Genomic DNA, 26,125 nt, shown 5'->3' with positions numbered 1-26,125 from the left:
TTTTTATTTTTTTTATTTTTTATTTTTTTGGTTTTTCGATACAGGGTTTCTCTGTGTAGCTTTGCGCCTTTCCCGGGACTCACTTGGTAGCCCAGGCTGGCCTCGAACTCACAGAGATCTGCCTGGCTCTGCCTCCCGAGTGCTGGGATTAAAGGTGTGTGCCACCACCGCCCGGCGCTTTTCCCTTTTTAATAAGCTATCTCGTTTTATTTCTAACTAGATGTCGCTGGAACAAAGAACCTGGACACGAGAGCCTGGACTAGCTGCCGTGCCCGCTGAATTCAGATCTGTGGTCCAGCACTAAGCATGGTCTTCCTTTTCCTTCCCTCCATCTCCTTTTCAGGTACTGACCAAAGGCCTGAGCATGCTTCCTTTTTCTTTCCCAGAAGCCCCCTTCCCTCACACAGCTGCTTGTGAAAAGCTTGCCAGCTTCCTTGAACTCGATTTCAAAAGGCATGGCTTTCGGTCTCCCCCTCCCCATCCAATAACTACCCAGATTTACAGCTTGCTCGACCTTTTGTTTTTCTCTCAATATGTTTGTCCTCTGTCTCCCTTCCGATTCTGGTTTTAAATTCTTTTATTAATGAGACTGAGATTAAGAAAGTAGACAGCAGCCATGGATTTTCCCCTGTAAGAGCTACATTCCAACTTCAAGATCAGCAGGGGATACATGTAACCACATCTTTAAAAAAAAAAAAAAGCCGGTCAGTGGTGGCACACGCCTTTAATCTCAGCACTCGGGAGGCAGAGGCAGGTGGATCTCTGTGAGTTCCAGGAAAGGCGCAAAGCTACACGGAGAAACCCTGTCTCCAAAAACAAAAAACAAACAAACAAAAAAATCTAACTAATGATATTGATATAAATAATACCAGAGAGTCAAATGCTGGTCAAAAACTGCCCCTTTAACCAAATCTGAACCTCGTTCAACTGTGGTGCAGTCTGTGCCTCCCTCCCCTGTAAGACGAATTGATCAATGGTCTTATTAATAGAAAACCCAGAGCCAGATATTGAGGTAAAAATGGAGAGATTAGGAAAGCAGAAAGAAACCAGTCACATTCTTATCGCTAGAAATCCTCAGCCAAAGAGAGAGCTACTTTCTGTATACTGACACCTATATCCTTATTGTCCCTGCCATCTCACTTCCTCTCTCTGCCCAGCTACATCACTTCCTGTCTGTCTGTACAGACCTCCAGACCTCTATGATTAACTAGCACTGAGAATAAAGTTGTGTACCGCCACATCTGGCTCTGTTCCCAGTATGGCCTTGAACTCACAGAGATCCAAATGAATCTCTGCCTCCCAAACGCTAGAATTAAAAAGCATGTGCTACCACTGCCTGGCTTCTATGTTTACTATAGTGGCTGGCTTTTTCCTCTGATCTCTAAGTAAGCTTATTTATTAGAGCACAAATAAAATATCACCACACTCCCCCTTCTTCCTTTCCTTTGGTAGTGCTGGAGACCGAACTGGGGGCCAGGGCCTCACATTTCCTAGGGAGGCACTTGCTGAGCTATCCCCGGCCTCCAAGTATTGTTCTTATAATTTGTGTATTTATTTATTATCGTTGTTGTTGTCTTGTGACTGGTTTTTACGATGTAGTACAAAATGGTCTCCACTGTGCTAGGATTACAGGGGTGAGCCATCGTAACTAGCTCTTTAGAATTAAAAAAAAAAAAAATTCAAAGACAAGACCTCAACTAGAAAGTGGGGAAAGTGACAAAAATTGAAGACAAGAGGAAAATTTTCCTAAAAATTCTAATATTAACAACGGCATCAAATATTCATATGCCTCATTCACTTATATGTGTACATATGGAATCTGCCAATACTGCTTACAGACAGGCTTTAAGTAACAGAACTGGAATCCAAAAAAGCAGCAGCATGCTGTATGAAATTGGTTTTAATGGCAGTCTTCTTGATCTGAACAAAAAGGTTAAAACTGCATTGTTTTCAATAATCTTTTCCCCTGTGTTTTAAGCTTCAGAAAATATACTTTTTAAGAAATATTCTTTAGGGATTGCAGGTGTAGCTTGGTGGCAGGGAGCATGGACAAAGTTTTGGGTATGCTCTTAGCACTATCAAAATCCATTTTTAGTACGACATTGCTGAGGCAGGCAGGCATAGGAAATAGCGTCTTAGGGGCCTCTTGTTGGTTTGGGTTATGCATACTCCTCTTTTAATTATGTACTCGACAGTCCTTTCCTTTACCTGCACACACTGTGCACACTTGCACATGAGCACACACTATGCACACTTGCACATGAGCATACACTATGCACATGAGCACACACTATACACACTTGCATGTGCACCTAACAATCCTAGACCTTCGTCTGTCTGTCTCAGGCTACACATACTCCTCTCTCTGAACAATGGGACACGTTTCTCCTCCCCTTGACAACAGTCAAACCTGGATAATTTCTATACAAACATCTTCCCAATGCATCATGGTCTAAAAGTAGGAGAGCCAATTTAGCCTCAACTGGCTTTGAAAGCATGCACAGAAAGGCAAGACTGTCTCCAAGTTAGCTTTCAGGGAGCTAACTCTAGTGAGCACTTTGTGGCTGGGCAGAATTGGGGGTCTATATGCTTTATATGCTTCAAATCAGATGCACCGAGGGAGGAGGTGGTCATGGTAGAAAATGATTATACAACTTAATCTATCAAAACTGCTCTCGCAATGCCCCTTAGTGACCAAACGCCTCATCTTGAACCCCGTAAAGGGAGCCCCCACCAAAGATCAGGCCTTTGAGGACCTGTACTCACACAGCCCATTGCTCCTTACAGGGTCTTCTCTATTGCTTTGCTTAAAATAAAGTTTCCATGTTACTTTTGCAAATCTGGATGGGCTTTTATTTCTCTTCCTTGAATAAAAGGCCAAGAACCTAGAAACATCTGGACCAAGTAACATTAGTATAGTTATTTGTATCAATTGTACCATTAAGTTCTTCAATAAGTGCTGTGGGATATTCTGTATGTTAAATGTGTTACTCTGGTTGGTTAATAAATAAAACACTGATTGGCCATTAGCCAAGCAGGAAGTATAGACAGGACAAGAAGAGAGGAGAATTCTGGGAAGTGGAAGTCTGAGGCAGAGAGACACTGCCAGCTGCTGCCATGAAAAGTGAGATGTAAGGTTCTGGTAAGCCACGAGCCATGTGGCAACTTATAAACTAATAGATATGGGTTAATTTAAGATATAAGAACTAGATAACAAGAAGCCTGCTGCGGCCATACAGTTTGTAAGCAATATAAGTCTCTGTGTTTACTCGGTTGGGTCTGAGTGCTGTGGGACTGGCGGGTGAGAGAGATTTGTCCTGACTGTGGGCCAGGCAGGACTGGAGAAAACTCCAGCTATAACTAAAAATGGAAATAATCCTTGTTGGATGTGTCAGAATGCTGAAAATACAATTTTCAAGAGATAGTCAAAGCAAATTTCACTATATTTGGGGAAAGAAACCCTAGTTAATGTTATATTTTCTATTTAAGTAAATTTGCGTTAAAGTTCTGGTACATTTCATTTCTAGGATAAGTTATATGTACTAAGCATGGTGGCTTAGACCTGTAATTCCAGCACTCAGGAAGTCTGAAGCTAGCCTAGACTACAAACATTGAGTTTAAGGCCAACCTGGGCTATACAGTAAGGCCCTGCCTCAAAAACAGTAGGGCTGTAGCACAGTTGATAGAGTGCTTGCCTAGCATTTACAAAGCCCTGGGGTCATTCCTCAGTGTCATATCAACTCAGAATGGTAGTACATACTCATAATCCTAGCACTCAGAAGGTAGAGACAGGATCAGAAGTTCAGGGCCACTCTCTGCTACATACAAAGTTTGAGGCCAGCCTGAGCTACCTAAGACTGTTTCAGAAAGCAAAGCAAAACATCAAACACACACAGGCATGCCCACGTGTTGTAGAATATTAATTTTTTCTCTTTTTTAAATTTTATTTTATTGTACAATACCATTCAGTTCTACATATCAGCCATGGGTTCCCCTATTCTCCCCCCTCCCACCCCCTCCCCTCTCCCCCAGCCCACCTCCCATTCCCACCTCCTCCAGGGAAAAGCCTCCCCTGAGGACTGTGATCAACCTGGTAGACTCAGTCCAGGCAGGTCCAGTCCCTTCCTCCCAGACTGAGCCAAGTGTCCCTGCATAAGCCACAGGTTTCAAACAGCCAACTCATGCAATGAGCACAGGACTTGGTCCCACTGCCTAGTTGCCTCCCAAACTGATCAAGCCAATCAACTGTCTCACCTATTCAGAGGGCCTGATCCAGCTGGGGGCCCCTCAGCCTTTGGTTCATAGTTCATGTGTTTCCATTCATTTGGCTATTTTTTTTTTCAATGATTGAGTAAAACCAAAATTTATTATAAGCCACAGTTGTCCTAGGGACCTCCATGCTGTATATATAGCCTCCATGGTTCTATGGGTTGTGGTCTGATTGTTCTTTATTTTATATCTAGAATCCACTTATAAGTGAGTACATACCATGACTGTCTTTCTGGGTTTGGGTTACCTCACTCAGGATGATTTTTTCTAGTTCCATCCATTTGCCTGCAAATTTCATGCTTTCATTGTTTTTCTCTGCTGAGTAGTACTCCATTGTGTATATGTACCACATTTTTTTCATCCATTCTTCTGTTGATGGCCATCTAGGTTGTTTCCAGGTTCTGGCTATTACAAATAGTGCTGCTATGAACATAGCTGAGCATGTATCTTTATGGTATGAATCAGTATTCCTTGGGTATATGCCCAAGAGTGGGATGGCTGGGTCTTGAGGTAGTTCAATTCCTAATTTTCTGAGAAACTGCCATACTGATTTCCACAGTGGTTGTACAAGTTTACATTCCCACCAACAGTGGAGGAGTGTTCCCTTTGCTCCACATCCTCTCCAACATCGACTGTCATTGGTGTTTTTGATTGTAGCCATTCTGACAGGTGTAAGGTGGTATCTCAGAGTCGTTTTGATTTGCATTTCTCTAATGATTAAGGATGTTGAGCATTTCTTTAAATGTCTTTCAGCCATTTGTGATTCTTGTTTTGTGAATTCTCTGTTTAGCTCTTTAGCCCATTTTTAATTGGACTGTTCAGTATTTTGATGTCTAGTTTCTTGAGTTCTTTATATACTGTGGAGATCAATTCTCTGTCGGATGTGGGTTTGGTGAAGATCTTTTCCCATTCTGTTGGCTGTCTTTTTGTCTTATTGACTGTGTCTTTTGCCCTGCAAAAGCTTCTCAATTTTGAGAGGTCCCATTTATTAATTGTTGTGCTCAGGGTCTGTGCTGTTGGTGTTTTATTTAGGAAATGGTCTCCAGTGCCAATGCGTTCAAGAGTGCTTCCTACTTTCTTTTCTATTAAGTTTAATGTAGCTGAATTTATGTTCAGGTCTTTGATCCACTTGGACTTGAGTTTTGTGCATGGTGACAGATATGGATCTATTTGTAATCTTTTACATATTGACATCCAGTTATGCTAGCACCACTTGTTGAAGATACTTTCTTTTTTCCATTGTATAGTTTTGGCTCCTTTGTCAAAAACCAGGTGTTCATATGTGCATGGATTAATGTCAGGATCTTCAATTTGATTCCATTGGTCCATATGTCGGTTTTTATACCAGTACCAAGCTGTTTTTATTACTATAGCTCTATAGTAGAGTTTGAGGTCAGGGATGGTGATGCCTCCAAAGGTTGCTTTATTGTATAAGATTCTTTTAGCTATCCTGGGTCTTTTGTTTTTCCATATGAAGTTGAGTATTTTTCTTTCCACGTCTGTGAAGAATTGTGTTGGGATTTTGATGGGGATTGCATTGAATCTGTAGATTGCTTTTGGTAAGATTGCCATTTTTACTATGTTAATCCTACCTATCCATGAGCATGAGAGATCCTTCCATTTTCTGATATCTTCTTCAATTTCTTTCTTTAGAGATTTAAAGTTCTTATCAAAAAGGTCCTTCATTTGTTTAGTTAGTGTTATCCCAAGGTATTTTGTATTATTTGTGGCTATTGTAAAGGGTGATGTTTCTCTGACTTCTTTCTCAATCCTTTCATCATTTGTGTATAGGAGGGCTACTGATTTTTTTGAGTTGATCTTGTATCCTGCCACTTTACTGAAGGAGTTTATCAGCTGTAGGAGTTCCCTGGTAGAGTTTTTGGGGTCACTTATGTATACTATCATATCATCTGCAAATAGTGAAAGTTTGACTTCTTCTTTGCCAATTTGTATCCCTTTGATCTCGTTTTGTTGTCTTATTGCTCTAGCTAGAGCTTCTAGTACTATATTGAATAAATATGGGGAGAGTGGACAGTCTTGTCTTGTTCCTGAATTTAGTGGTATTGCTTTGAGTTTCTCTCCGTTTAATTTGATGTTTGCTGTTGGCTTGCTATAAATTGCTTTTATTATGTTTAGAAATGTTCCTTGTATTCCTGATCTCTCTAAGACCTTTATCATGAAGGGGTGTTGGATTTTGTCAAAGGTTTTTTCAGCATCTAAGGAGATGATCATGTGGTTTTTTTCTTTCAGTTTGTTTATATGGTGTATTACATTGACTGATTTTCATATGTTGAACCATCCTTGCATCCCTGGGATGAATCCAACTTGGTCGTGATGGATAATTGTTTTGATGTGTTCTTGGATTCAGTTTGCCAATATTTTGTTGAGTATTTTTGCATCATTGTTCATGAGGGAGATTGGTCTGTAGTTCTCTTTCTTTGTTGCATCTTTGTGTGGTTTGGGTATCAGGGTAATTGTAGTCTCATAAAAAGAGTTTGGTAGTGTTCCTTCTGTTTCTATTGTGTGGAACACTTTGAAGAGTATTGGTATTAGTTCTTCTTTGAAAGTCTGGTAGAATTCTGCACTGAAACCATCTGGTCCTGGGCTTTTTTTGGTTGGGAGACTTTTGATGACTGTGTAGAATATTATTTTAAGATGTGTTACATTTGTTTATGCTGTGGAACATTTGTTTTAATGATGCAAATATATATTGCATTCTTTTACGTTGCATGTGTTTAACTCTGTGAAGCTGTGTTACTGTGCCTGTCTAAAACACCTGACTGGTCTACTAAAGAGCTGAATGGCCAACAGCAAGGCAGGAGAAAGGATAGGTGGGGCTGGCAGGCAGAGAGAATAAATAGGAGAAATCTGGGGGAAGGCAGAAAGAGAGAGAGAGAGAGAGAGAGAGAGAGAGAGAGAGAGAGAGAGAGAGAGAGATATTAAAGAATGAGAGAGGAAGGAGGAGGACTTCAGGGGCTAGCCACCCAGCCACCCAACCACCCAGCTAGCCATGGAGCAGGAGTGAAAGTAAGATTTACAGAAGTAAGTAAAGGAAAAACCCCAGAGGCAAAAGACAGACAGGATAATTTAAAGTTAAGAAAAGCTGGCTAGAAACAAGCCAAGCTAAAGGCCATGCATTTATAATTAAGAATAAGCCTCTGTGTGTGATTTATTTGGGAGCTGGGTGGCAGGCTCCCCAAAAGAGTAAACATAAAAAATACCAACAACTCCACACATGCACGCAGGCATATGCTAACACTATTTGTGAATCATTAAACTGATTCTCATTTTTAAAGTTTCAAGGGAGGGACAGTGACATATATACCCCCAAGTACTCCAGGGGCTGAAGCAGGAAAACCAAGAGTTTGAGGCCAGCTTGGGCATTTTGACAGAAACCCTGTCTCAAAAATACAATAGAAAACAAAAGAAGACTGGGGTGTAGTTCATGCCCCCATGACTAAGCCAGCATCTCTAACAACAAAAACCAATCCTGATGGTAACTTAAAATAGCCAAGAGGTGGGCTAGTGGGATGATGCAGGGGCAAAGGCACTGTGAGGGAACCTGAGTTCTAGCCCCAGGACATACATGATGGAAGTAGAAAAAGGATTCCCACATACTGTCCTCTGACCCCTACACACATGGCCTGCCATTCACGTGCTACACACATGCACACAAATAAATGTAACAAAAAATTTAAAACATCAGGAGGCATATAACATATTTTTGTACTGTTGTAACTTAGTGAACTAGATGTCTCAAAAACTAAAGGAAAATGATACATTATTGATTTTCCACTTAATAATATTTTGTAATATAGCCTGATTAATTCCGTAAGTTTATTTCTTTATAATCTGACCAGATGTCTTGAATTCCTTCTCAATGTTACCTTAAACTATCTACTGCCTCATCTACTTTATTAAAAACATTAAAATATGTTACTCTGGTTGGTATTTCATTTAGAAAGAGATGTAATCTAGTGGTCATTTCAACTCAACCTCCTCAAACTTCTTTACACAGCTATTCCTGCTACAGGAGACGCCAGGCTCTAGAACCTTCCCGGTCTTTTTAAATACTGCCCGTGTCTGTGACCGTACTTCATGGTGAAAGTTTTAACATTTGCCCAGGGCAGCAGTGTACTGCCTGAGGACCAACAAGTGTGCTGGCTCACCACATCCTAATACATGTCTCCAGAGGCCAGAGATTGCTCCCCACGCTGTACCTTCCATTTTTCTCAGTACACACAAGGTATTATGTTGATGGATTTGGGTAATATTTAAATATAATTATACTATAGTAATTAAAGGGTGAGAAAAATGCCATCCATCTTATTTCCAATTATCTGAAATTATAACATGGAAGACTTCTCCACATCACATCATACACCAAAAAAAAAAAAAAAAAAAAAAAAAAGCTAACTAACTTGATACATAAAATAACTCTGCCCCCTGCAAATAATAAAATCCAAGCACACTCATGTCCCCGATAGAAAACACCTGCAAATAATCTACACATATTCCCCCTGAAGGAATCCTCTCCAAATTACTTGTAATACCCGGTACAATATAAATGCTTTGTTATACTGCATTATTTAAGGAGTAAAGAGAAATGCCTACACATTCCAAATATCAGCATTTTCCAAATTATTTGAAATCCAGTTTGTTGAGTCTGTGCATGCAGAACCCTTGTACACTAAGGTTAACGTCTTAGTAGTTCAAAGCCCAAAGAACAAAAAGCTTTAAACTATCCAGGTTAGCTCAGCATCTGTATCTTTCTAAGGTACTTTGTAAGACCATCCACGGAACCATTGAGAACTGCTCAGAAATCCAGTAATAAAAAAATGTCAGTTTTAAGATGGGCAGTGGTGGCACGCACCTTTAGTCCCAGTACTCAAGAGGCAGAGGCAGGCGAATCTCTGAGTTTGAGGCTAACCTACTCTACAAAGTGAGTTCCAGAGCAGCCAGGACTACACAGAGAAGCCCTGCCTCGAAAAACCAAAAAATAAATAAATAAAAATGTCAGTTTTAAGAACAAGCTTATGGTATGACAATAAGGAAAAAAATTAAACCCAGCTTTCCGGAACCTGATGGAGAATTGTAGATCTGAGATGAGGCTGGGCTACACGGAAAAACCCTCATCTCAAAAAGAGAGAAAGACAGGAGAAAGAAGAGAACATTTCAAGCTCATTCTTGGTCTCTTTCATTCTGATTGCCTCCAGCAAATCATCTTTAGCATGTGAAGTCAATGTCACACAGACTCTCGGAGTAAGAATTTTACAGTTTCTGCATTATCATCGCTGAGGTACTTTGTTTCACATGGGCGGGCACATTGTGGTGACTGGATTTCCTTGTTGGAGGAATGAGCAGAAGGAAGGCCGTGTGAGGAAGAAGAAGAGGAAGATGAAGGAGTCAAGCAAAGTTCTACTACACTTTCAAAAGAGTCAAAAGTCCAATACGGTGGCATTCCTGCAGTGCAGCTATGAGAATACAGAGTTTTAGCAAAATAATAGTAATAAATAGAAGGGTCAGTCGGGACTACCCCTTGTCACACTACAAGGCCTGCTGAGGTTCACGGTCTCTTGAACACACTCAGCATGGCCCAGCTGCACACAATGTAGCTAACACAAATGCAAATTTAGCTGCCTCAGCAACATAATCTTCCAGTGGAATCCTTCAGATTGAAATGACTATAAAGATGATTTTATTTCTTTTTTCCTTGTATATCCAGGAGCATACCACATCATTCTGCTGTGTATTTAGCCTCTCAAGGACAGAAACAAAATGATTACATGGAAGGTTCATATTGTAATACTTGAAGGCTGTTATCGTTGTAATGTGGAGTTAGAACCTTATAATTACCTCCAAATTTCATAAAGTGTTAGCCATCTTATTCTTGAACACTGAGGTCTCAATAAACATGTATAAAAGGGTGTTTCTTCACATTTCCAATACAGGGTCATAAAGTTCATAGAGTGTAAATACTTCTCTAAGATGAAATATAGTTATGATACGAAAATGAGCTGGGCAGAGGTGGTATAAGCCTTTAATCCCCACACTTGGGAGGCCATGGACCTCTGTGAGTTCAAGGCCATTCTGGTCTACAGGTGAAGTTCTAAGACTTCGAAGGGCTACACAAAAAAACTTGTCTTGAAAAACAAAACAAACAAACAAAAACCCAAAACAACAAAAACAAAAAACAAAATAACTACAAAACAAAAGAAAAAGATACGAAATGAGATTTTGCTTTGGGGGTCCTGAACTTATTCATTGATTAGATGCTTCTAAAATTCAAAACATCTTTAAAACTTCCTCATAAAAAAGGCTGCTATCTAGGATAGTTTCCAAAATGATGCCAACTCTTCCACTCTGCAGAGAAAGCTGTTTCCAGGAAAGTCACTGTCACTCAGTTCATTAGGCAGAGCAAACCAGGAATTACCATTTGGATTACAAGAGCCACAATTGTAAACAATGAAACGTTTCCAATTTGTCCTGGAAAGAGGATTTCAAAAAGACTTTTGGGGTTGAAGAAACTGGAGATAAAAATTGCTTCAATTTTGCCCTGACCTCCCTACAACTAAAACAACAAAACCCCACAAACATGTAGCAGTGAAAAGTGATTTTATGATTCATGCTTTTCCCATAACTAAAGGTAAAATGCAAGGGAGGAAAGGGTAATCCCATTGGTTTTTTATCAATTATACTCTTATTTAATACTTTTATTTTTAACCATTAGAAATACAAAGACTAAATCAAGTCTGTTGAAATTCACCCAGAACCTCTTTACGTATTTTCAGAACAACATTCTTGGGCATAATTTCAAGCACTCCAACTCAAATTCCTAGAACTGGAAGATCTGTGGACTTAAGTTCTATTTGCTACACCATGCTTTGAGTACCATCACTTGGCTAGGAAGCAGAGAGGGGGATTGTTCAATTTGTAGTGAATGATGAACAAGGTCGGATCTAACAGCCAAGTTACCTAACCAATTTTTACATGTTCAAAGTTAAGTGCACCTATATTGAACTATACACCTCACTCCCACCAACTCTTAAGGGATCTACTGAAAGTGAGTTCAGCTGTGCGTGGTGGCACACTTCTGTAATCCCAACACAGGCAAGAGGGTTGCCAGTTCAAGACCAACCTGGGTCACATTAAGAGCCTGTCTCAAGAAAACTAAACTAACACAACAGTTCAGACAGCATGTGCCCTAACTCCTTAACTTGATCAACAAGGCTCTGTTAAATTTATGTCCATATGTGGAAAAAACATGAATGACTTGTTACGTTTGACTTATTCAGTAACTCACTGAAGAAGTTTTACACTCTAAGTACAATATCAAGCATGTGTCTTCTCAATCCTAAACACCTTTAACACTTAATTTTCTCTAAACTTGAATTAAAAATAAAATTTGTAAAACACCCTATTTAGCAGGCTTGATTATATCAGTTGGTAAAACTTTATTTTACAAGCAATAGGAATTGGACCAAATGATTATTATAATCCAGAGTAAGTGTTTTATAACCACAGCAAATGGCACTGTACACACTGCCAGTACAGACTTAATAACACGATACTGAACTGTACAAGAGTTATTTATTTTCCTTAATCTCAAAGCTATTTTTAGTAGTACAAAAAAGCCATATTAACATTTTTTTTTTCCATTAGAAAACAACAGGATGTACAAAACTTTGGATGAAAAGTATGTCAAATTGCATTTAGTCACTTGCAGGAAAATCCGCCACTCCATCGATACCACCCAGAGTGTTTTAGGCAGTGATTAAAATCAAAATAATGCATCTTAATAAACCCCAGCTGTTAAAAGAACAAACCTAGCAATATAGAATTGTTTTCTACACAGTATTCTTAACTACTCACTTCAGGAGTTATTTTTCAAAATCCATTTCAATTGAGACCTACTACATACAGGCACCATACTTGGCCAACTAGGGATTTTCAAACAAGTTGGTTAAAGTGGGAAGGGCCCACACATCAGTCCTTTGGTTACCAGGTTTGACTTTAATCTTCCAAAAATCAGGATCAAGTTTCCTCTTCCAAATGTTACTTGGTTGCATTAGTGGGGAGGGTGTTTAGGAAGAAAAGGAACGATTAATTTTGATCCATTATTTCAATTATAGGAGCATTATCGACAAGCTAACTATCATCCTTTATCAATACGATGTCATCTTGAGGTGCTACCACAGGCGGGGTTCAGCTTTCTCCTGAACCCCATCCTGCTCAAGAACAGCACAACGGGTGGACTATTTTGCATTTAATATAGCAATGGCCATAAACTCCAACAGTTTAGGGTCCAGTAAAAATATCCAGTTATGAGATGACAAAAAAAGCAAAGTAAACTAGTAAGAATTAATAGATAAGAAGTATCTTTTCCTTCTGAATGACAAGATGCTAACACTTTGATTTAAAAAAAAAAGCAGGGGCTTGCAGCTACATGGATGGCCCATGAACTGATAAGGCTGCCCATTCAACACCATTACTGCTGTACAGAAACCTGTTTTAAGGTGTAGCACATCACGTAAGCAATCATTTGAAAATTAATCAAATGCTAAACCTTGTACTAGCAGGTCATATACCACCAACATTTAAACACACCTGGCCGTCTTTTCATGACTTACGTGCAGCCTAAACTCAACACTCTTAGTGATTATAAAATTGAAGTTTCTGGAGCTATATGACAAGAAAATGGTTTATGAAATACTCTCATAAGACAGTTTTAAATAGTCTTAGGGTCGAACCACTTTTGTCTTAAATGACTCAATCTGGCATGCTATAACTACAGTAAAAGTCATTTTCAATGTTTAAATGCAAACTAAAAGCAGATAAATGGTAACGGTTGACACAGTATAAGATCGCCCTACATATGTAATCGGACACTGCTGATTTATGAATTTCAGAGCTTGAAAACGCCATATCAGAAACCACAACCAATGGACTTTTGATGGCATGCAAGGTCTTCCTAAAAATTAACCTAAGACCTAGAAGTCAGCCTCAGAACATAAAAAAACACAACAAATTTGTACATTTTATTCACATTTATTTTTTGCTTTTAGTGTGCTCACAGAAAATTAGAACACCTTAAGCAGGAGTTGAATAGCAATGTTTGTAAGCAAAGTTACATTCCAGCTCTACGTCAAATTGGTCAAAGCTCCTCCAGTATTTACAAAACACGACAGACGAGATGCTACACAAAACCATTGCATCTGAAGGTTTGTTTCTCTTTTATTCTCAAAGACAACTGGCAAAGAAAGCATTGTCTGCTGTAATCAAAAACATACCACAGTATAAACAGTAACCATTCCACTTATCACAGCTTGGTTGAGTTTAAAATTTTGTGTTTAAAAGGTCCAAGATGACTGCAGTTTTACAAAAATGGGCAGGGTGGAGAGTTGCAAACTTCATGTGCTTCTGAAGGATATCAAGATTTGTTTTTATACAATAGTCACAGTTAAAAACACCCTGCTGGTAATACATAATTACACTTTATTAAGGTCATAAACCAGCAATAAACAATAAAGCCTATACAACTTGTAATTCTACTTAATCACTGACTGGTACAGCTAACATGAGATAAGCGAGAAGTTCCTATGGTTTAGATGAACTCCTAAGACTATGATCTTTTTTTTTTTTAAATCTGGGTATTGGTGTTTTTATTCATTTATTTTTTTTCTCTTTCCTTCTTATTGAAAACTTGTAGTGTTGTAAACCTGCCTCACAAAATACATCGTAATAACTTTTCTTTAAAAAAACAAAAACAAAAAACAAAAAACAAAAACCCTAAGCCTTTACACCATCATTTCTAGTGGCATATTATCTTGGCAATATTATGCACTGCTGCGATTTCCCATAGTGGACCCTATCACTTCATTTGATATTCCGTTTGACCCACCCATCTCCTTCATATATATGGGCATGTCCATAGATCTGACAAAGAAAGTTTACATTTTTTTAATAAAGATGCAAAGTATGCAAAAAACATTAATACTGATGCAAAAAAAAAAAAAAGTTAAAAAACAAAGAAGAAAGAAGGCAGAGGAAGCTGTCTTAAACTGTCCTCGACCTGTCGGAATGGTGGTAACAATGATGTGAGATGGGATCTGTGGGAAAGGGGGCTTAAAAAAAAAAAAATAGAACAAAATGGGCTGCTAAAAAATAATGTAAAATTAAAAAAAAAAAAAAAAAGGACATCTTTAAAAATCAATCCCTGGTTGTAGACAAGTTCGCCAAAACCAGTACCTGGCACCACTCCAACAAACAAACGAGGGGGAAAAGTTCTCCGATGACGTAAGAGCGCTCGTCCGCTTACTCGGCGGCGGGCGCGGAGGGCGCCTCCGGACTGCACTCGGGCTGCGGCTCCGGCGACGCGGTGGGGACGGCGGACGCCGCGGCGGCTTCCTCGGCCGGCCCCTCCTGCTCCGGCCCCGCGGCGGAGGAGGGCGCGTCGCCCGCGGAGGCGGTGCCGGCGGCGGCGGCGGCGGCGCTGGCGCTGGGCGCGGGCTCCTCGCTGGCCTTCTCCCCCGCCGCCTCCGACGGCTCCTCGGCCGGGGGCTCCTGGGTCGCCGGCTGCTCGGGCTGCTGCTGCTCCGGCTGCTGCTGCTGCTGCTGCTCGGCCTCCGCCGCCTCGGCCTCGCGCGCCTCTCCGCCCGCCGCGCCCTCGGCGCCCGCCCCGCCCGCCTGCTCTCCCGGGGCGGCGCTGGCCTCGCCGGCCGCTGCAGCCGCCTCGTCCTTGGCGCCGTCGGCGGTGGCGCCCTCGGCCTCAGCGCCCTCGCCCGCCTCCTTCTTGTTCTTCTTGAAGGAGAAGCCGCTCAGCTTGAAGGATTTCTTGAAGGAGAAGCGCTTCTTTTTTTTTTTCGGGGTCTCGCTGCTGGGCGAAGGCGCGGCCCCGTCCTCCGCCTTGGGCGACGACGTGGAGGAGGCGGACGCGGCCTCGGCCTCGGCGGCGGCGGGGGACCCGGGCTCGGCGGGCTCGGCCTCGGCGGCTTCCTTCTCGGCGGCGCCTGCACCCGGCTCGGGGGCCGCGGCCGCCTCGTCTTTGTCGGCCGCGGAGGGGGACGCGGCGCCACCGGCCGCGGGCTCCTCCTTGTCGGCGGCCGGGGCGCTGCCGTTGGCTTGCAGTTCCTCCTTGGCGCCCGGCTCGGCGGCCGCGGGCGATGCGTCCCCGTTCACTTTGACGTGGCCGTTCTCCTGCGGGGCAGAAAGAAAAAAAAAACACAAAAACCCGGGAGTGTCACTCGGTGCCCCCGAAGCAGTGCGCTCCCCGCCCACCCGGGGAGCAGCTTAGGCAGGGATCCGTGCGCCCCGACGGCACGTGGCCCGCTGATCGCGGCGGGAGGATGGACAGAGGTGGCCCAGGTTCCCCGGGGGGGGTTCGGAGAGGTGCCCGCGAGGCTTGGGCGAGCCAGTCTCCCGGTCTGCCATCAGGATCCCCATCCCTCGCGCCCTGGACGGCCCGAGCTCCCGGGCCTGGGGCCGCGCGCCCCGGGCTTGGAGCCGGCAGGGGGCGCTGCGCCTCCACCGCACCGAGCCGGGCGCGGGCGGGCGGGCGAGCGCTCAGGGGCGGGGCCACCCCGCCCTGCCTAGCCGGGCCCTGCCCGCAGGCCGAGGCGCCCCCGAGCCGGGATCGCGCAGCCCGGGAGTCCGCAAACAAAGCTCAGGTGGCTGCTCGGCCCTCTCCGAGGCTCAGCCACCAGCAGCAGGGCTGGGGAAAACCCATTATTTCTGAAGTCTCGGCCCTGCTCCCACGCCCACCTTCGCTCCTAATTCTGCAAAGCGGGGCGCGCCCGGGCAGCTCCTTTTGGCATTTTTTTTTTTTTTAACGGGTTGAAAGCCTCTTGACAGAGCCGGTCTTGCCCCCTTAGTAGATTTAGGAGCAGGGCGAAAGCAACACGGCCTTTGCTCTAGGAAAAGAGGCGTGGTGGGTGCCCGGTGTTTGTGAAGCAGCCAGCCATGGCCGACCTCTTAAGCCCACCCATCCGTGGCTCTCTGCCTGGGTCGCAGCAGCCCTGGGCCAGTCCTCGAGGGTGGCCGAGGTGCCACTCACACGAACTGGTCCGGACCAAAACACCAGAACTGCTCCCCCCACCCCCTTCTTGGCCCACAGGAAAGGGTCTTTTAAAAACCCACCGGGTATTCCCACCACACCAGGGACACCATTTAAAAAGTCGTAGGGGGTGTGTGATTAACACAGCTACAAAATAGCCCCATCCGAAAGGCACTTCGAAAAGCTGCCTGTCCAGCTCGTAACCAGCCGCCTCTCCAAGAACCTGGGGCACCCTGCCTCTGGATACAATGAGACAAGCCTTCTCGGCTTGCCTGTCTCCACTGCCGTCCGCGTTGGCTCCCCCCTTCCTACACACACACACATACACAAGCGCGCGCGCGCTCGCGCGCACACACACACACACACACACACACACACACACACACACAACCACACCAGAAATCTCAAAGACGACTCAATCTCGACAATAAATACGAGAGCCACCCAAACATCGCTGTGGCCCCAAACACAAATGCAACCTGAAGGGGCGTGGGGGGGGGGGACCTAGCTAGTCACGTTCAGCCAATATCCAAACCACGCCATTTTAGACCATTTATCACTCTTCCTCCCCTCTACTCAAGAATGCGCCAGGATCCTTAGGAACCACTCCTCTGGGGTGGGGGCTGGGGGCACCCTTCCTATGAAAAATTGACAATTTAAGCTATCGTCTCCCATTCAACTTTCAGGCTAGGGTCTGGCCACGTTCCTCTCTCCCCGGAATGCGCCCTGGGCGCGACCAGCGGGAAGGAGAGGCGTCCAGATTCGAGAGCGACACCCGAGACAGGCACCCCAGAACCACAGGTAGAATTTACCTGCCCATTGGCTTTGGAAGGCGACGAGGCCACAGCCGCCTCCCCGGGCCTCTCCGCGGCGGCTTCTCCCTTCGCTGCGGTCTTGGAGAACTGGGCACCCATGCTGGCTTCTTCAACAAAGAAACTCAACAGATCCAAGAGAGGAAACAAAGAGCCGCCTTCTTGGGGTTGGTGTAACGACGGGACGAGCAGCGGCGGCGGCAGCGGCAGCGGCAACAGCGGCGGCGGCGGCACACTCACACCGGAGGGAGGGGGTGGGGGTGGCGAGGAGGACAGGAGAGACCCGATTAAATACACTCCGGATTTAAAAAAAAAAAAAATAAATTTTTTTTTTTTTTTTAGTCGAAGAGATCAAAAAAGCAGCAGCTCAGGAGGGAGGGAAAAAAGGTGGAAAAGTCGAGCACAAAAAAGGAGCCCAAGTGTAATTTTTTTAAAAAAGAAGTAATAAAAAAAAATCCCAGATTTGTAGCCGCACTGTAGACAAGAGGAAAATGGAGAAATCTCCCTGGTTGCTAATAAGATGCGGGGTCCAACGCCCAAGTGCACAGATGAATGGGCTCGCGGGCGCTGACGCGGCCCCCGCGCGCGCTGGCCAATCCGCGCGCCGCACACAAAGCAGGGGGCGGGGCCTGCGCTCCGGGCGAACAATGGAGCCGCGCTTTGCAAACGGTTTGAAAATCGGCCTCAGACCGAGAATTAATGTCCTCCAAATAAATAAATCAATTAAAAAATACGTGCTTCTCCTCTCCCTCGGCCTGGATATAACCATGCACCTCTTGATTGGCTTGCTTTGTTTGGAATCAATTAACACGGGAGGGGGTACTTATGGATGGGGGCGGAGAAAGCTTTAACTTGACTCGCATTGACTCTGGTCGGTCTATATCCGTGTCTGTCTCTCGCCACTCTCTCCCCTCCCCCATCTTCCCGTGTGTTTACGTGCATGAGTGTGTATGCAAGTGTTAAAGACAATGGGTAGGATTTGTGTGAGCGTAGCATGTTTTCCTTCTCCGCGTTCCATATGGGTTTCACAGATAGTGCGCAAGGGTTTTTTTTTTTTTTTAATTTATCTAAAAAAAATTTTTTTAACTGCTGCAATTGTTAAATCGTCCCACACTGAAAGGTATTTAAACCACAAATATCGAATCTCATCTAGCGAGATCTCCAGTTGGAATTAGGTCTGTAGGCCAGATGTGGGAAATGTAAAAGCAGCAAACAGCCTGAGCCATGCATGCTCCTTTCCCTCTCCCACGGGCGTGAAATAAAATATTTTGAGATTGGTCCTTGGAGCGCCTCAAATCGCGTGTCTCCGGCTATTCCAATTAGCGATCACTTTCCCACAAAACACTGTGAGGACCATTTGCAGAAGATCGAAACTGCTTGCATTTTATCACCGTATGGAACGACATAATTAATTTCCTCTGTGATAAAGCGAGACAGAGCCTTGAGTGTACGAATCCATATTTACAGTTGGGAGGGCTGCTACTCTCGTCGACAGGGTTGTTTTCAAAGCCTGCTGCCAACATCGGAGGGACTTTCATTTTGAACGTGTGTGTGCAAAGCAGCGGGTGTGCTCCTGGAAGGGAGGCAGCAGCTTGGAAAGACCGATTCCGAGTCTCAGAAGAAATCGCCTGCAATGTTGAGAGACAGCAAGCAAATCCCTGGAGACTCCACGTCTAACTCGGGCTAGAGGCAAAGCTCTACAGCGCTGTTGGAGGATATCTCTCTGGGTCACTACGCCCCTTGCCACCGAAGTACCAGACGCTGTTAGTGTGTGAAAGACAAGGCGTTGATTTAATGTATCTGGAAGGGAAGGGGATAGAGGATGCAACCTAATAAACATTCCTCTACCACCCATAATTTCGCTCACACACACACACACACACACACACACACACACACACACACACACACACAAAATCCAAACCATTTTTTGCCGTTTGCATTTAGTGACCGTGCAACGTGAACGATGGAGGCCAGCAGTCGAGGGAATGGTTCGTTTCTCTTGGTGTTGGCTCGGAATTGTCAAACAGTTTTATTTTCTGTTCATTGTAGGGAAATAGGTCACACTTTGAGTGAAAAGGACAGTTGGTTCAAGCCAATAACCCTTTGTTCGAGGGCTCTTTGACAGTCACTGAGCAGAACATCGTTGCGTGAAGCTTCGTCTCCTGACTGTCCAGTTCCTTTAGATACATTTATTCAATCCCGAAGTCATATTCCACAGAGGAGCTGGAAGGACCATTCCGTCGAAATACATCGTGCCAGCCAACGTGTTAGCACCCGGTAAGGGAGCCTTCTGGCCTGGCCTGAGACCCCAGCCGTCAGGATGGACGCGAATCCCTCTCATTAGCAGTTCCAACTTGAAAAGCCAACTGAGTTGATCCAACGCCACCATCCAGGAGATTCCCAAATGCTCCAAAGGCAATCTGTGCCCCCACCCCACCCCACCCCCACGGGAACCTTGCCCCTTCCTCTGAGTCCCCCTCCGGTTTTAAATTGGGGTGATTGCTAGTTCGCTTTCGGATTTTCTCCCAGACATTCGGGGGCTGCTTTTATGGCTCCTTTGTTAACAGGCTGCCGAGCAGCTTTCCCCCCCCTTTTCCCTCTCCAATGCCTATTTGCCTGGTATCGGCTCGTCTCCCAGGCAACCGTGGGGAAGATTGGGAGCCCGAGGCGCCCGGAGGGGGGAAGGGGCGGAGCCCGGCGGGGTGGGGGCGGGGATGCGCTCGAGGGGAGGGGCGGAGGGAGTGGGCCAGGAGGAGACCCCGGGACCCAAGCGGAGCAGATGGCCGCGCCGGGGCGGGGCCGTGGAGCGTCAGGGGAGCGAGGGAGCCAATCCGTCCCCGCTGCAGCGCGGGAGCGAGCCAACGAGTGTAAACAGGCAGGCTGTCCCCCTGCGGTCCCTACATTGCAGCTGAAGATTTCCTTTGGATAAGAAAATGCATTTCCAGCGTAGTTGGAAAGCTAGCAGTCCCCGGGAGAGCGAGTGGGGAGGAGTGTTGGGACCGAGCCCTAGATTTTGCTCCCCTCTTCCATCCCCTTCCACTCTCCCTCAGGCACCCACTAAGCCGGATGGGGATGAAGGAGAGGTGGAGGATGGGTGAGGGGGGCAGGGCTGGGAAAAGGGAAAGAGACTGAGTCTGCTACCGGCCAGAAGGATGGCCTGCAAGCTTGTGGAGCTGCTGGTCTTAAGAGTACTGGAACTCCTCAACATTTCGGTGGTCTCCCTCCTGGAGTTCAGGGTTTTGGAAAAAAAAAATAGCCATATGCATTTATATGAGATTAAAGGACCTAGAAGGACATTAAAAATAGGAAACTGTCGCCTGTCGCCAACTCAACAGGAAGAAAACAGGCTGTCATTCTTCATTTGAGCTGTTTTTGGAGGGATGTGGTGCGTGTGACAATACAGAGTGGTACTGTATTATACAGACTGACCTCCAACCCTTTGCAGCCCAGGCTGGTCTAGAACTCTTGACTCACAGGCTCAGCTTCTCAAGTGCTGGCAACTGACAGTTGTGTACCACTATGGCCAGTTCTGTTCTCCCATTTTATTCCGCTCTGGAATTTTCGAAGATGTGGAGAAGGGCTGTTGAAGTGGCACCTTTGGTAAAGGTGCTTGCCCTCAAGTCCGAAAACCCAAGTTCCAACCTGAGGACCCAGATGGTGGGTAGAGAGAACCAACTCTTGCAAGTTGTTCCTGGACCTTAACCCGTACGATGGCACACATTGCCACCTCCACCACACACAAAAACAAATAACAATACAATGTTGATAATCTGTCCGTGGACTTCTTGAAGGATAAACTGAGTAGGTTTAAGAGATCTCCAAGTTATTTTTCCATAAAACATTAGCACTTAAACTTTAAAAATCATTTCACAGTATCTTGAGGACATGCTGTATGTGGGAACCTTGCAATGTAGGGCTTACTTTCATACAAGTAGGAAAGGCAAAGACTGTCCATGGTCTCCTGGAGCTTACGTTCAGTAGATGAATCTTACTGAGCTTCAAGCCTCTCATTGGCCAGGGGAAGATGTGAGGAAACCCATAATGAAGAGGCAGTACGCATGAATGCTTCAACACAGCAATAGGGACTAGTCACAAACAAATACAAATGTGATTTAAAATAGCTGTGCTCTGAAGGAGAAGAACACAAGGCGCTGTAAGGAAGTAGAATACAATCAGAGGAGCTAAAGAAGGACCCTTCAGGTGTGGTACTGAAGTGGAATCCTAAAGATGAAGTAGGACCGAACTGGGTGCAGAGCTGCCCACAGCAAAGAGCCCCGAGAGAGAAGAGCTTGTGGTCAGAGACGGATGAGCTGTTTAGGTGAGAGCTCCACCTCACACGGCTCCTCCCCAAACCCGCCTCTTCAGAGCCCGCCAAACACAGCTCCTCCCCCGGAGAGGCTCAGGACCACTCCCACAGGGAATAGATAAGCAGCATCTCAGAAGACAGACTCATGGTTCTTCCAGCCTCTTCCCTTTCTCCTGGGGGTAGGGGTGGCGTTAGGGTTTAAGGAATCACTTGGGAGCGCTTTACCCATTAAACCTGGGCTTTTCCTGATTTGGTTTGTTGCGACCTCGGAGAGGCCTTCAGGAGGCCTAAAACTGATCATGGGCTTTAACTTAGTCTTTCGAAGCATCTAAAACACATCACAGTGCAGAAATCAAGTGCACAGATCCAGGACTCTGGAGGTCAGAATGGTTTAAAATGTAAATATAGGGCTGGGGAGGCAGCTCAGCAGAGAAAAGCACCCTTGTAAAAAGCCCAGGTGTGCCTGTAACCCCCCGGGGCTGGGGGAAGACCTCTGGTATGTCCTTTCTGTCAGCCTAGTTCCAGGTTCTGTGAGACCTTCTGTTGAGTGATTGACACCTGATGTCTCCTCGGACCTTGTGCACATGGGCATGGACCCACACACACTCATGCATACAGCACACTCACCTGTACATACACCACCACCATACACACAATTTTTAAAAAGTGCATATGGATTAGGAAGCATTCTAAGTGCAAATGTTATCAGAATCCAGGTCATAAGAACATGCAACAGATAGCAGATAGGGTCCAAAAATCACTCTGAGTAACTTCTGCTCTCACAGGATAGACAGAAGAGGAGAGGCTGAAGAAGGCCAAAAAAGAAACTCTCAGGAGCAGGCAAAAAAAAAAAAAACCAAGAGTGTGGTCAGGGAAATCAGTGGAAATGGGTATAGAGGAGGAATGGTTCCTTTCGCCAAATGCTGGAGTGTCATCAAATCAAATAAAGAATGAAAACATTGTAGAAGTTACTGCCCCCCCTCCCCCCGCTTTTCTCAAATGAAGTCTCACTCTAGAGTCCAGGCTTTCCTCAAACCCTGTGTAATCCAAGCTAGCATTGTGTTCTTAACAATCCTCTTACCTCTGTGTCCCAGTGCTAGAGTCTGGGGACAAACTGCCAGAGCCAACTTTCCTGAGCAGTGTTTGTTTGTGTGTTTGTTTGTTTGTTTGTTTGTTTGTTTTGAGACAGGGTTTCTCTGTGTAGTTTTGGTGCCTGTCCTGGATCTCACTCTGTAGACCCGGCTGGCCTCGAACTCACAGAGATCCGCTTGGCTCTGCCTCCCGAGTGCTGGGATTAAAGGCGTGCGCCACCCCTGCCCGGCCTCCTGAGCAGTTTTTGTAGCATGCTGAGAAAGGATGTATGTTTAGGGCTTAGTGTGTTAAGCAGCTTGACTGAGCGAAGAGTTTAGAAAGACAAGGCAGATTTTGTTATCATCTTGAATAAAGATACTAGAGCATGTTTGATGGACTGGAAATGATTTCATAAGAAAGGAAAATGTTATAAAGACAAGAGGAATGCTGTGGATGAGCCTGAGGAGATGGTTCAGTTGGTAAAGTGCCTACCCAGAAAAAAATAAAAATAAAAACCTGCGTTCATACACACCACAAAGTGGAGAATGGGGTGATGATATCCTTGAAAAGGCAAGAGCAGAGATAAATGGAGAGGATGTATGTGTGTGTGTGTGTGTGTGTGTGTGTGTGTGTGTGTGTGTGTGTGTGTAGTTGTGACAGGGTCTCATGTAGTCCAAATTGGTCTTGAACTCACTATATAGCTGAGGATGACCTTTAACTACTGATCTTCCTGTCTCACCTCCTGAGTGCTGGGATTATAGGTATGCATCACTACACCTGGCTAGGAAACTAGCTAGCTTTTGAAAAAGACAGTGTCCTTTGCAGTAATGGGCAAAGAGGATGGGCACGAATTTGCTGGTGGAAAAATGAGGGGAAACTCTCTTCTGGTGCTTTCTCTTTTCGCTTGAGATCGGCTAAGAGTAAGGAGACAAAGAGAGATTTGAAGTTTGGTTGTATTTTAGCAGGTATGGAAGGTGTGGGATTGCGATTGGGAGGCATTGGAGGACTTTAAAGAAACAACAGTAAGTGCTTGTTTGAGTTGCATGCCATCTTTCCGTTGAGGAAGAGTGTCTGTTACAATACTCTTCAAGACTGCCATGCACCCTCCCAACCCCTACCCGAGTGTGGAATAGAAGTTGCACAAACTGAAACACAGACTAAAATGGTCTCGCTGTTACAGAGCCCAACTTGGCTTAGTTCTGTGTGATTTTACACAGCTGTGTTTAAAGGGGGGACTCACTGGGAACTCACTGCTCACTGTTGGAGTCTGGGTTCTGGTAGAATTCTGTACATGCGCAGCTCGGGGTCTTGTCTGGCGGGTGACTGCTTAGCGCTGCGTCGTCATCGTCGTCACACAATCTCTGCCTTAAAAAGCCACACACGGGCCCCCCATCCCTCTCTTTCTGTTTCCTCTCTGCTCTGCTCCTGGCATCTTTCTGTCTCTCCAGGCTTGGTTTCTTTCTGATAAAGCTCTTTCTAACTCTGGTAGTCATAGCCATGGCTCGTAACGCTGACCCACCAGCGCCCTCCATCCTTTCAGGTTCAGCTTGCCTTTCACCTTCCACTCCTGGACTCGGACCATTATCTTCATCGAACTCACATTCACAACTGGTACTTGACCGGATCAGGGAGGAAAACACAACAGTGTGTTAGCCATTGTCTACCGAGGGCTACCTGGTTCCCAGTCTTTATTAGGCAACTCTAAGAGCATAAGTAACTGTCCTAAGCACAGAGTAGGGGCTTTATTGTGTTCTAAAGCCGGTGTGAAACATGTACCTCTCTAATTTCAGGGTTTGCTGCAGTGTACCGTATGAACTGCCCACTGGCACTCACATGCAAGAATCCTCTACAATTAGAAAACTCAGAGTCGTGGCTTATCTGATCTGAAGAATCAGATGTTGGGGAAGATTGTTTTAAGGTGTGTTACATTTGCTTATTTGCATTTGGTTAGCTCTGTGAAGCTGTGTTACTTTGCCTGTCTAAAAGACCTGATGGTCTAATAAAGAACTGAACGGCCAATAGCAAGGCAGGAGAAATGATAGGTGGGGCTGGTAGGCAGAGAGAATATATAGAAAAATAAATCTGAGAGGTAAAGAAAGAGGAGCAAGAGAAGGAGGAGGACTTCATAGTCCAGCCACCCAGCTACCCAGCAAGCCTCGGAGTTAAGACTAAGATTTACAGAAGTGAGAGAACAGAAAAAGCCCAGAGGTAAAAGGTAGATGGGATAATTTAAAGTTAAGGAAAGCTGGCAAGAAACAAGCCAAGCTAAGGCCAGGCATTTATAAGTAAGAATAAGCCTCTGTGTGTGATTTATTTGAGAGCTGGGTGCCATATGGGTCCCCCAAAAGAGCGGAAAAAACTCAACAACAATCCGGGGCTAACACATCTACAGGAAGAGTCAAGTTTCTGGAACTTTGGATCTCCTGCCTATATATAGTATTCATTACAAAACCATTGTAAATCCATGTCTGCTAAGAGCATACCAATAGAATTAGCAAGCTGTTTACATCAGAAAAGATGGTAGAAGAATACGATGTATTTTACACCAGTGGGAACAAGACACAAAGAATGTTTTAAACTCTGGCATCTTTTTCCCCTAGTGGCAGGGCATAGGGGTTCATTCTCTAGCCCAGGCTGGTATGAAATTCACTAAGCAGATCAGCCTGGCCTCAAACTCTCATGATCCTCCTGCCTCAGCTGCCAGAGTGCCAAGTGAGCCACCACACCGTGAGCCACCATACCCAATTTTCTGGAAATTCAGAATCAAAGGTCACCCACATTTCTCAGAATAGGCTATACTGACCTTCCAGGAACTGGCTGAAAATCTCCCCTTATGCCTTTGGAAAAAGCATGTTGGGAGGAAGAGGAGGTTCAGTTTCCCTTTCAACTTGGTTTCTGAAATAACAGAAGGCTGAATACAGATGAGCACTCCAAGTTTTTACTGAGAGGATCAGGTCCCTCATCTTACAAAGTTACCTAAGTTTGTTTCATATTGTTCTAATATCATACTCTGAACTGGCTAGCCAAAACGGAAGGAAGGAATTTCACGTGATAAAAAAGTTGAATCTTGCTGGGTGGTGGTAGCACACGCCTTTACTCCCAGTACTCAGGAGGCAGAGGCAGGTGCATCTCTGTGAGTTCGAGGCCAGCCTGATCTACAAAGTGAGTTCCAGAACAGCCAGGGCTACACAGGGAAACCTTGTCTTAAAACCCCATCCCCTCCACCTCTCCCACTCCCCCCAAAAAGTTGAATCTTAACAGGATACTTTAGGAACCAGGAAGAATTTTTAGTTTTATTTTCAGTGTTATTTTAAAGTCATAATACTTTCTAATGTTAAAAAGGAAGTTAAGGGCTGGAGAGATGGCTCAGAGGTTAAGAACACTTGTTCTTTTAACAGGGGATACAGGATGTTTCAACACTCACATGGTGGTTCACAAGTCTGTACCTCCAGTTTCAGGGGACCTTACACCCTCTTCTGGCCTCTACCTGCACTGGGAATGCACATGCCGTATACTTGCCTACAAGCAGTCAAACACTCATACACATAAAATAAAAAAGAATAAATCTTTAAAACAAAAAAGTAAGTTAAATAAGTGACTAAAATAAGGTAT

General features: G+C 44.8%; 1 protein-coding gene across 1 annotated transcript; it reads right to left on the bottom strand.

Annotated features, from left to right (window-relative positions):
- Positions 1–11,840: 11,840 nt before the first annotated feature.
- Marcks (myristoylated alanine rich protein kinase C substrate) lies at positions 11,841–17,727 on the bottom strand. Its single transcript, XM_076552439.1, has 2 exons — positions 17,134–17,727; positions 11,841–15,465 (listed from the first exon to the last, which is right to left on the bottom strand). The coding sequence occupies exons 1-2, from the start codon at positions 17,233–17,235 to the stop codon at positions 14,584–14,586; spliced, it is 984 nt and encodes a 327-aa protein (XP_076408554.1). The 5' UTR covers positions 17,236–17,727; the 3' UTR covers positions 11,841–14,583.
- Between the last annotated feature and the right edge of the window lie 8,398 nt (positions 17,728–26,125).

The sequence above is a fragment of the Peromyscus maniculatus genome, chromosome 16, assembly GCF_049852395.1.
Source record: "Peromyscus maniculatus bairdii isolate BWxNUB_F1_BW_parent chromosome 16, HU_Pman_BW_mat_3.1, whole genome shotgun sequence".
In the NCBI taxonomy this organism is placed as follows: Eukaryota; Metazoa; Chordata; class Mammalia; order Rodentia; family Cricetidae; genus Peromyscus; species Peromyscus maniculatus.
Note: the sequence above shows the minus strand (reverse complement) of the source record. Positions and strands in the feature narration are given on the sequence as shown.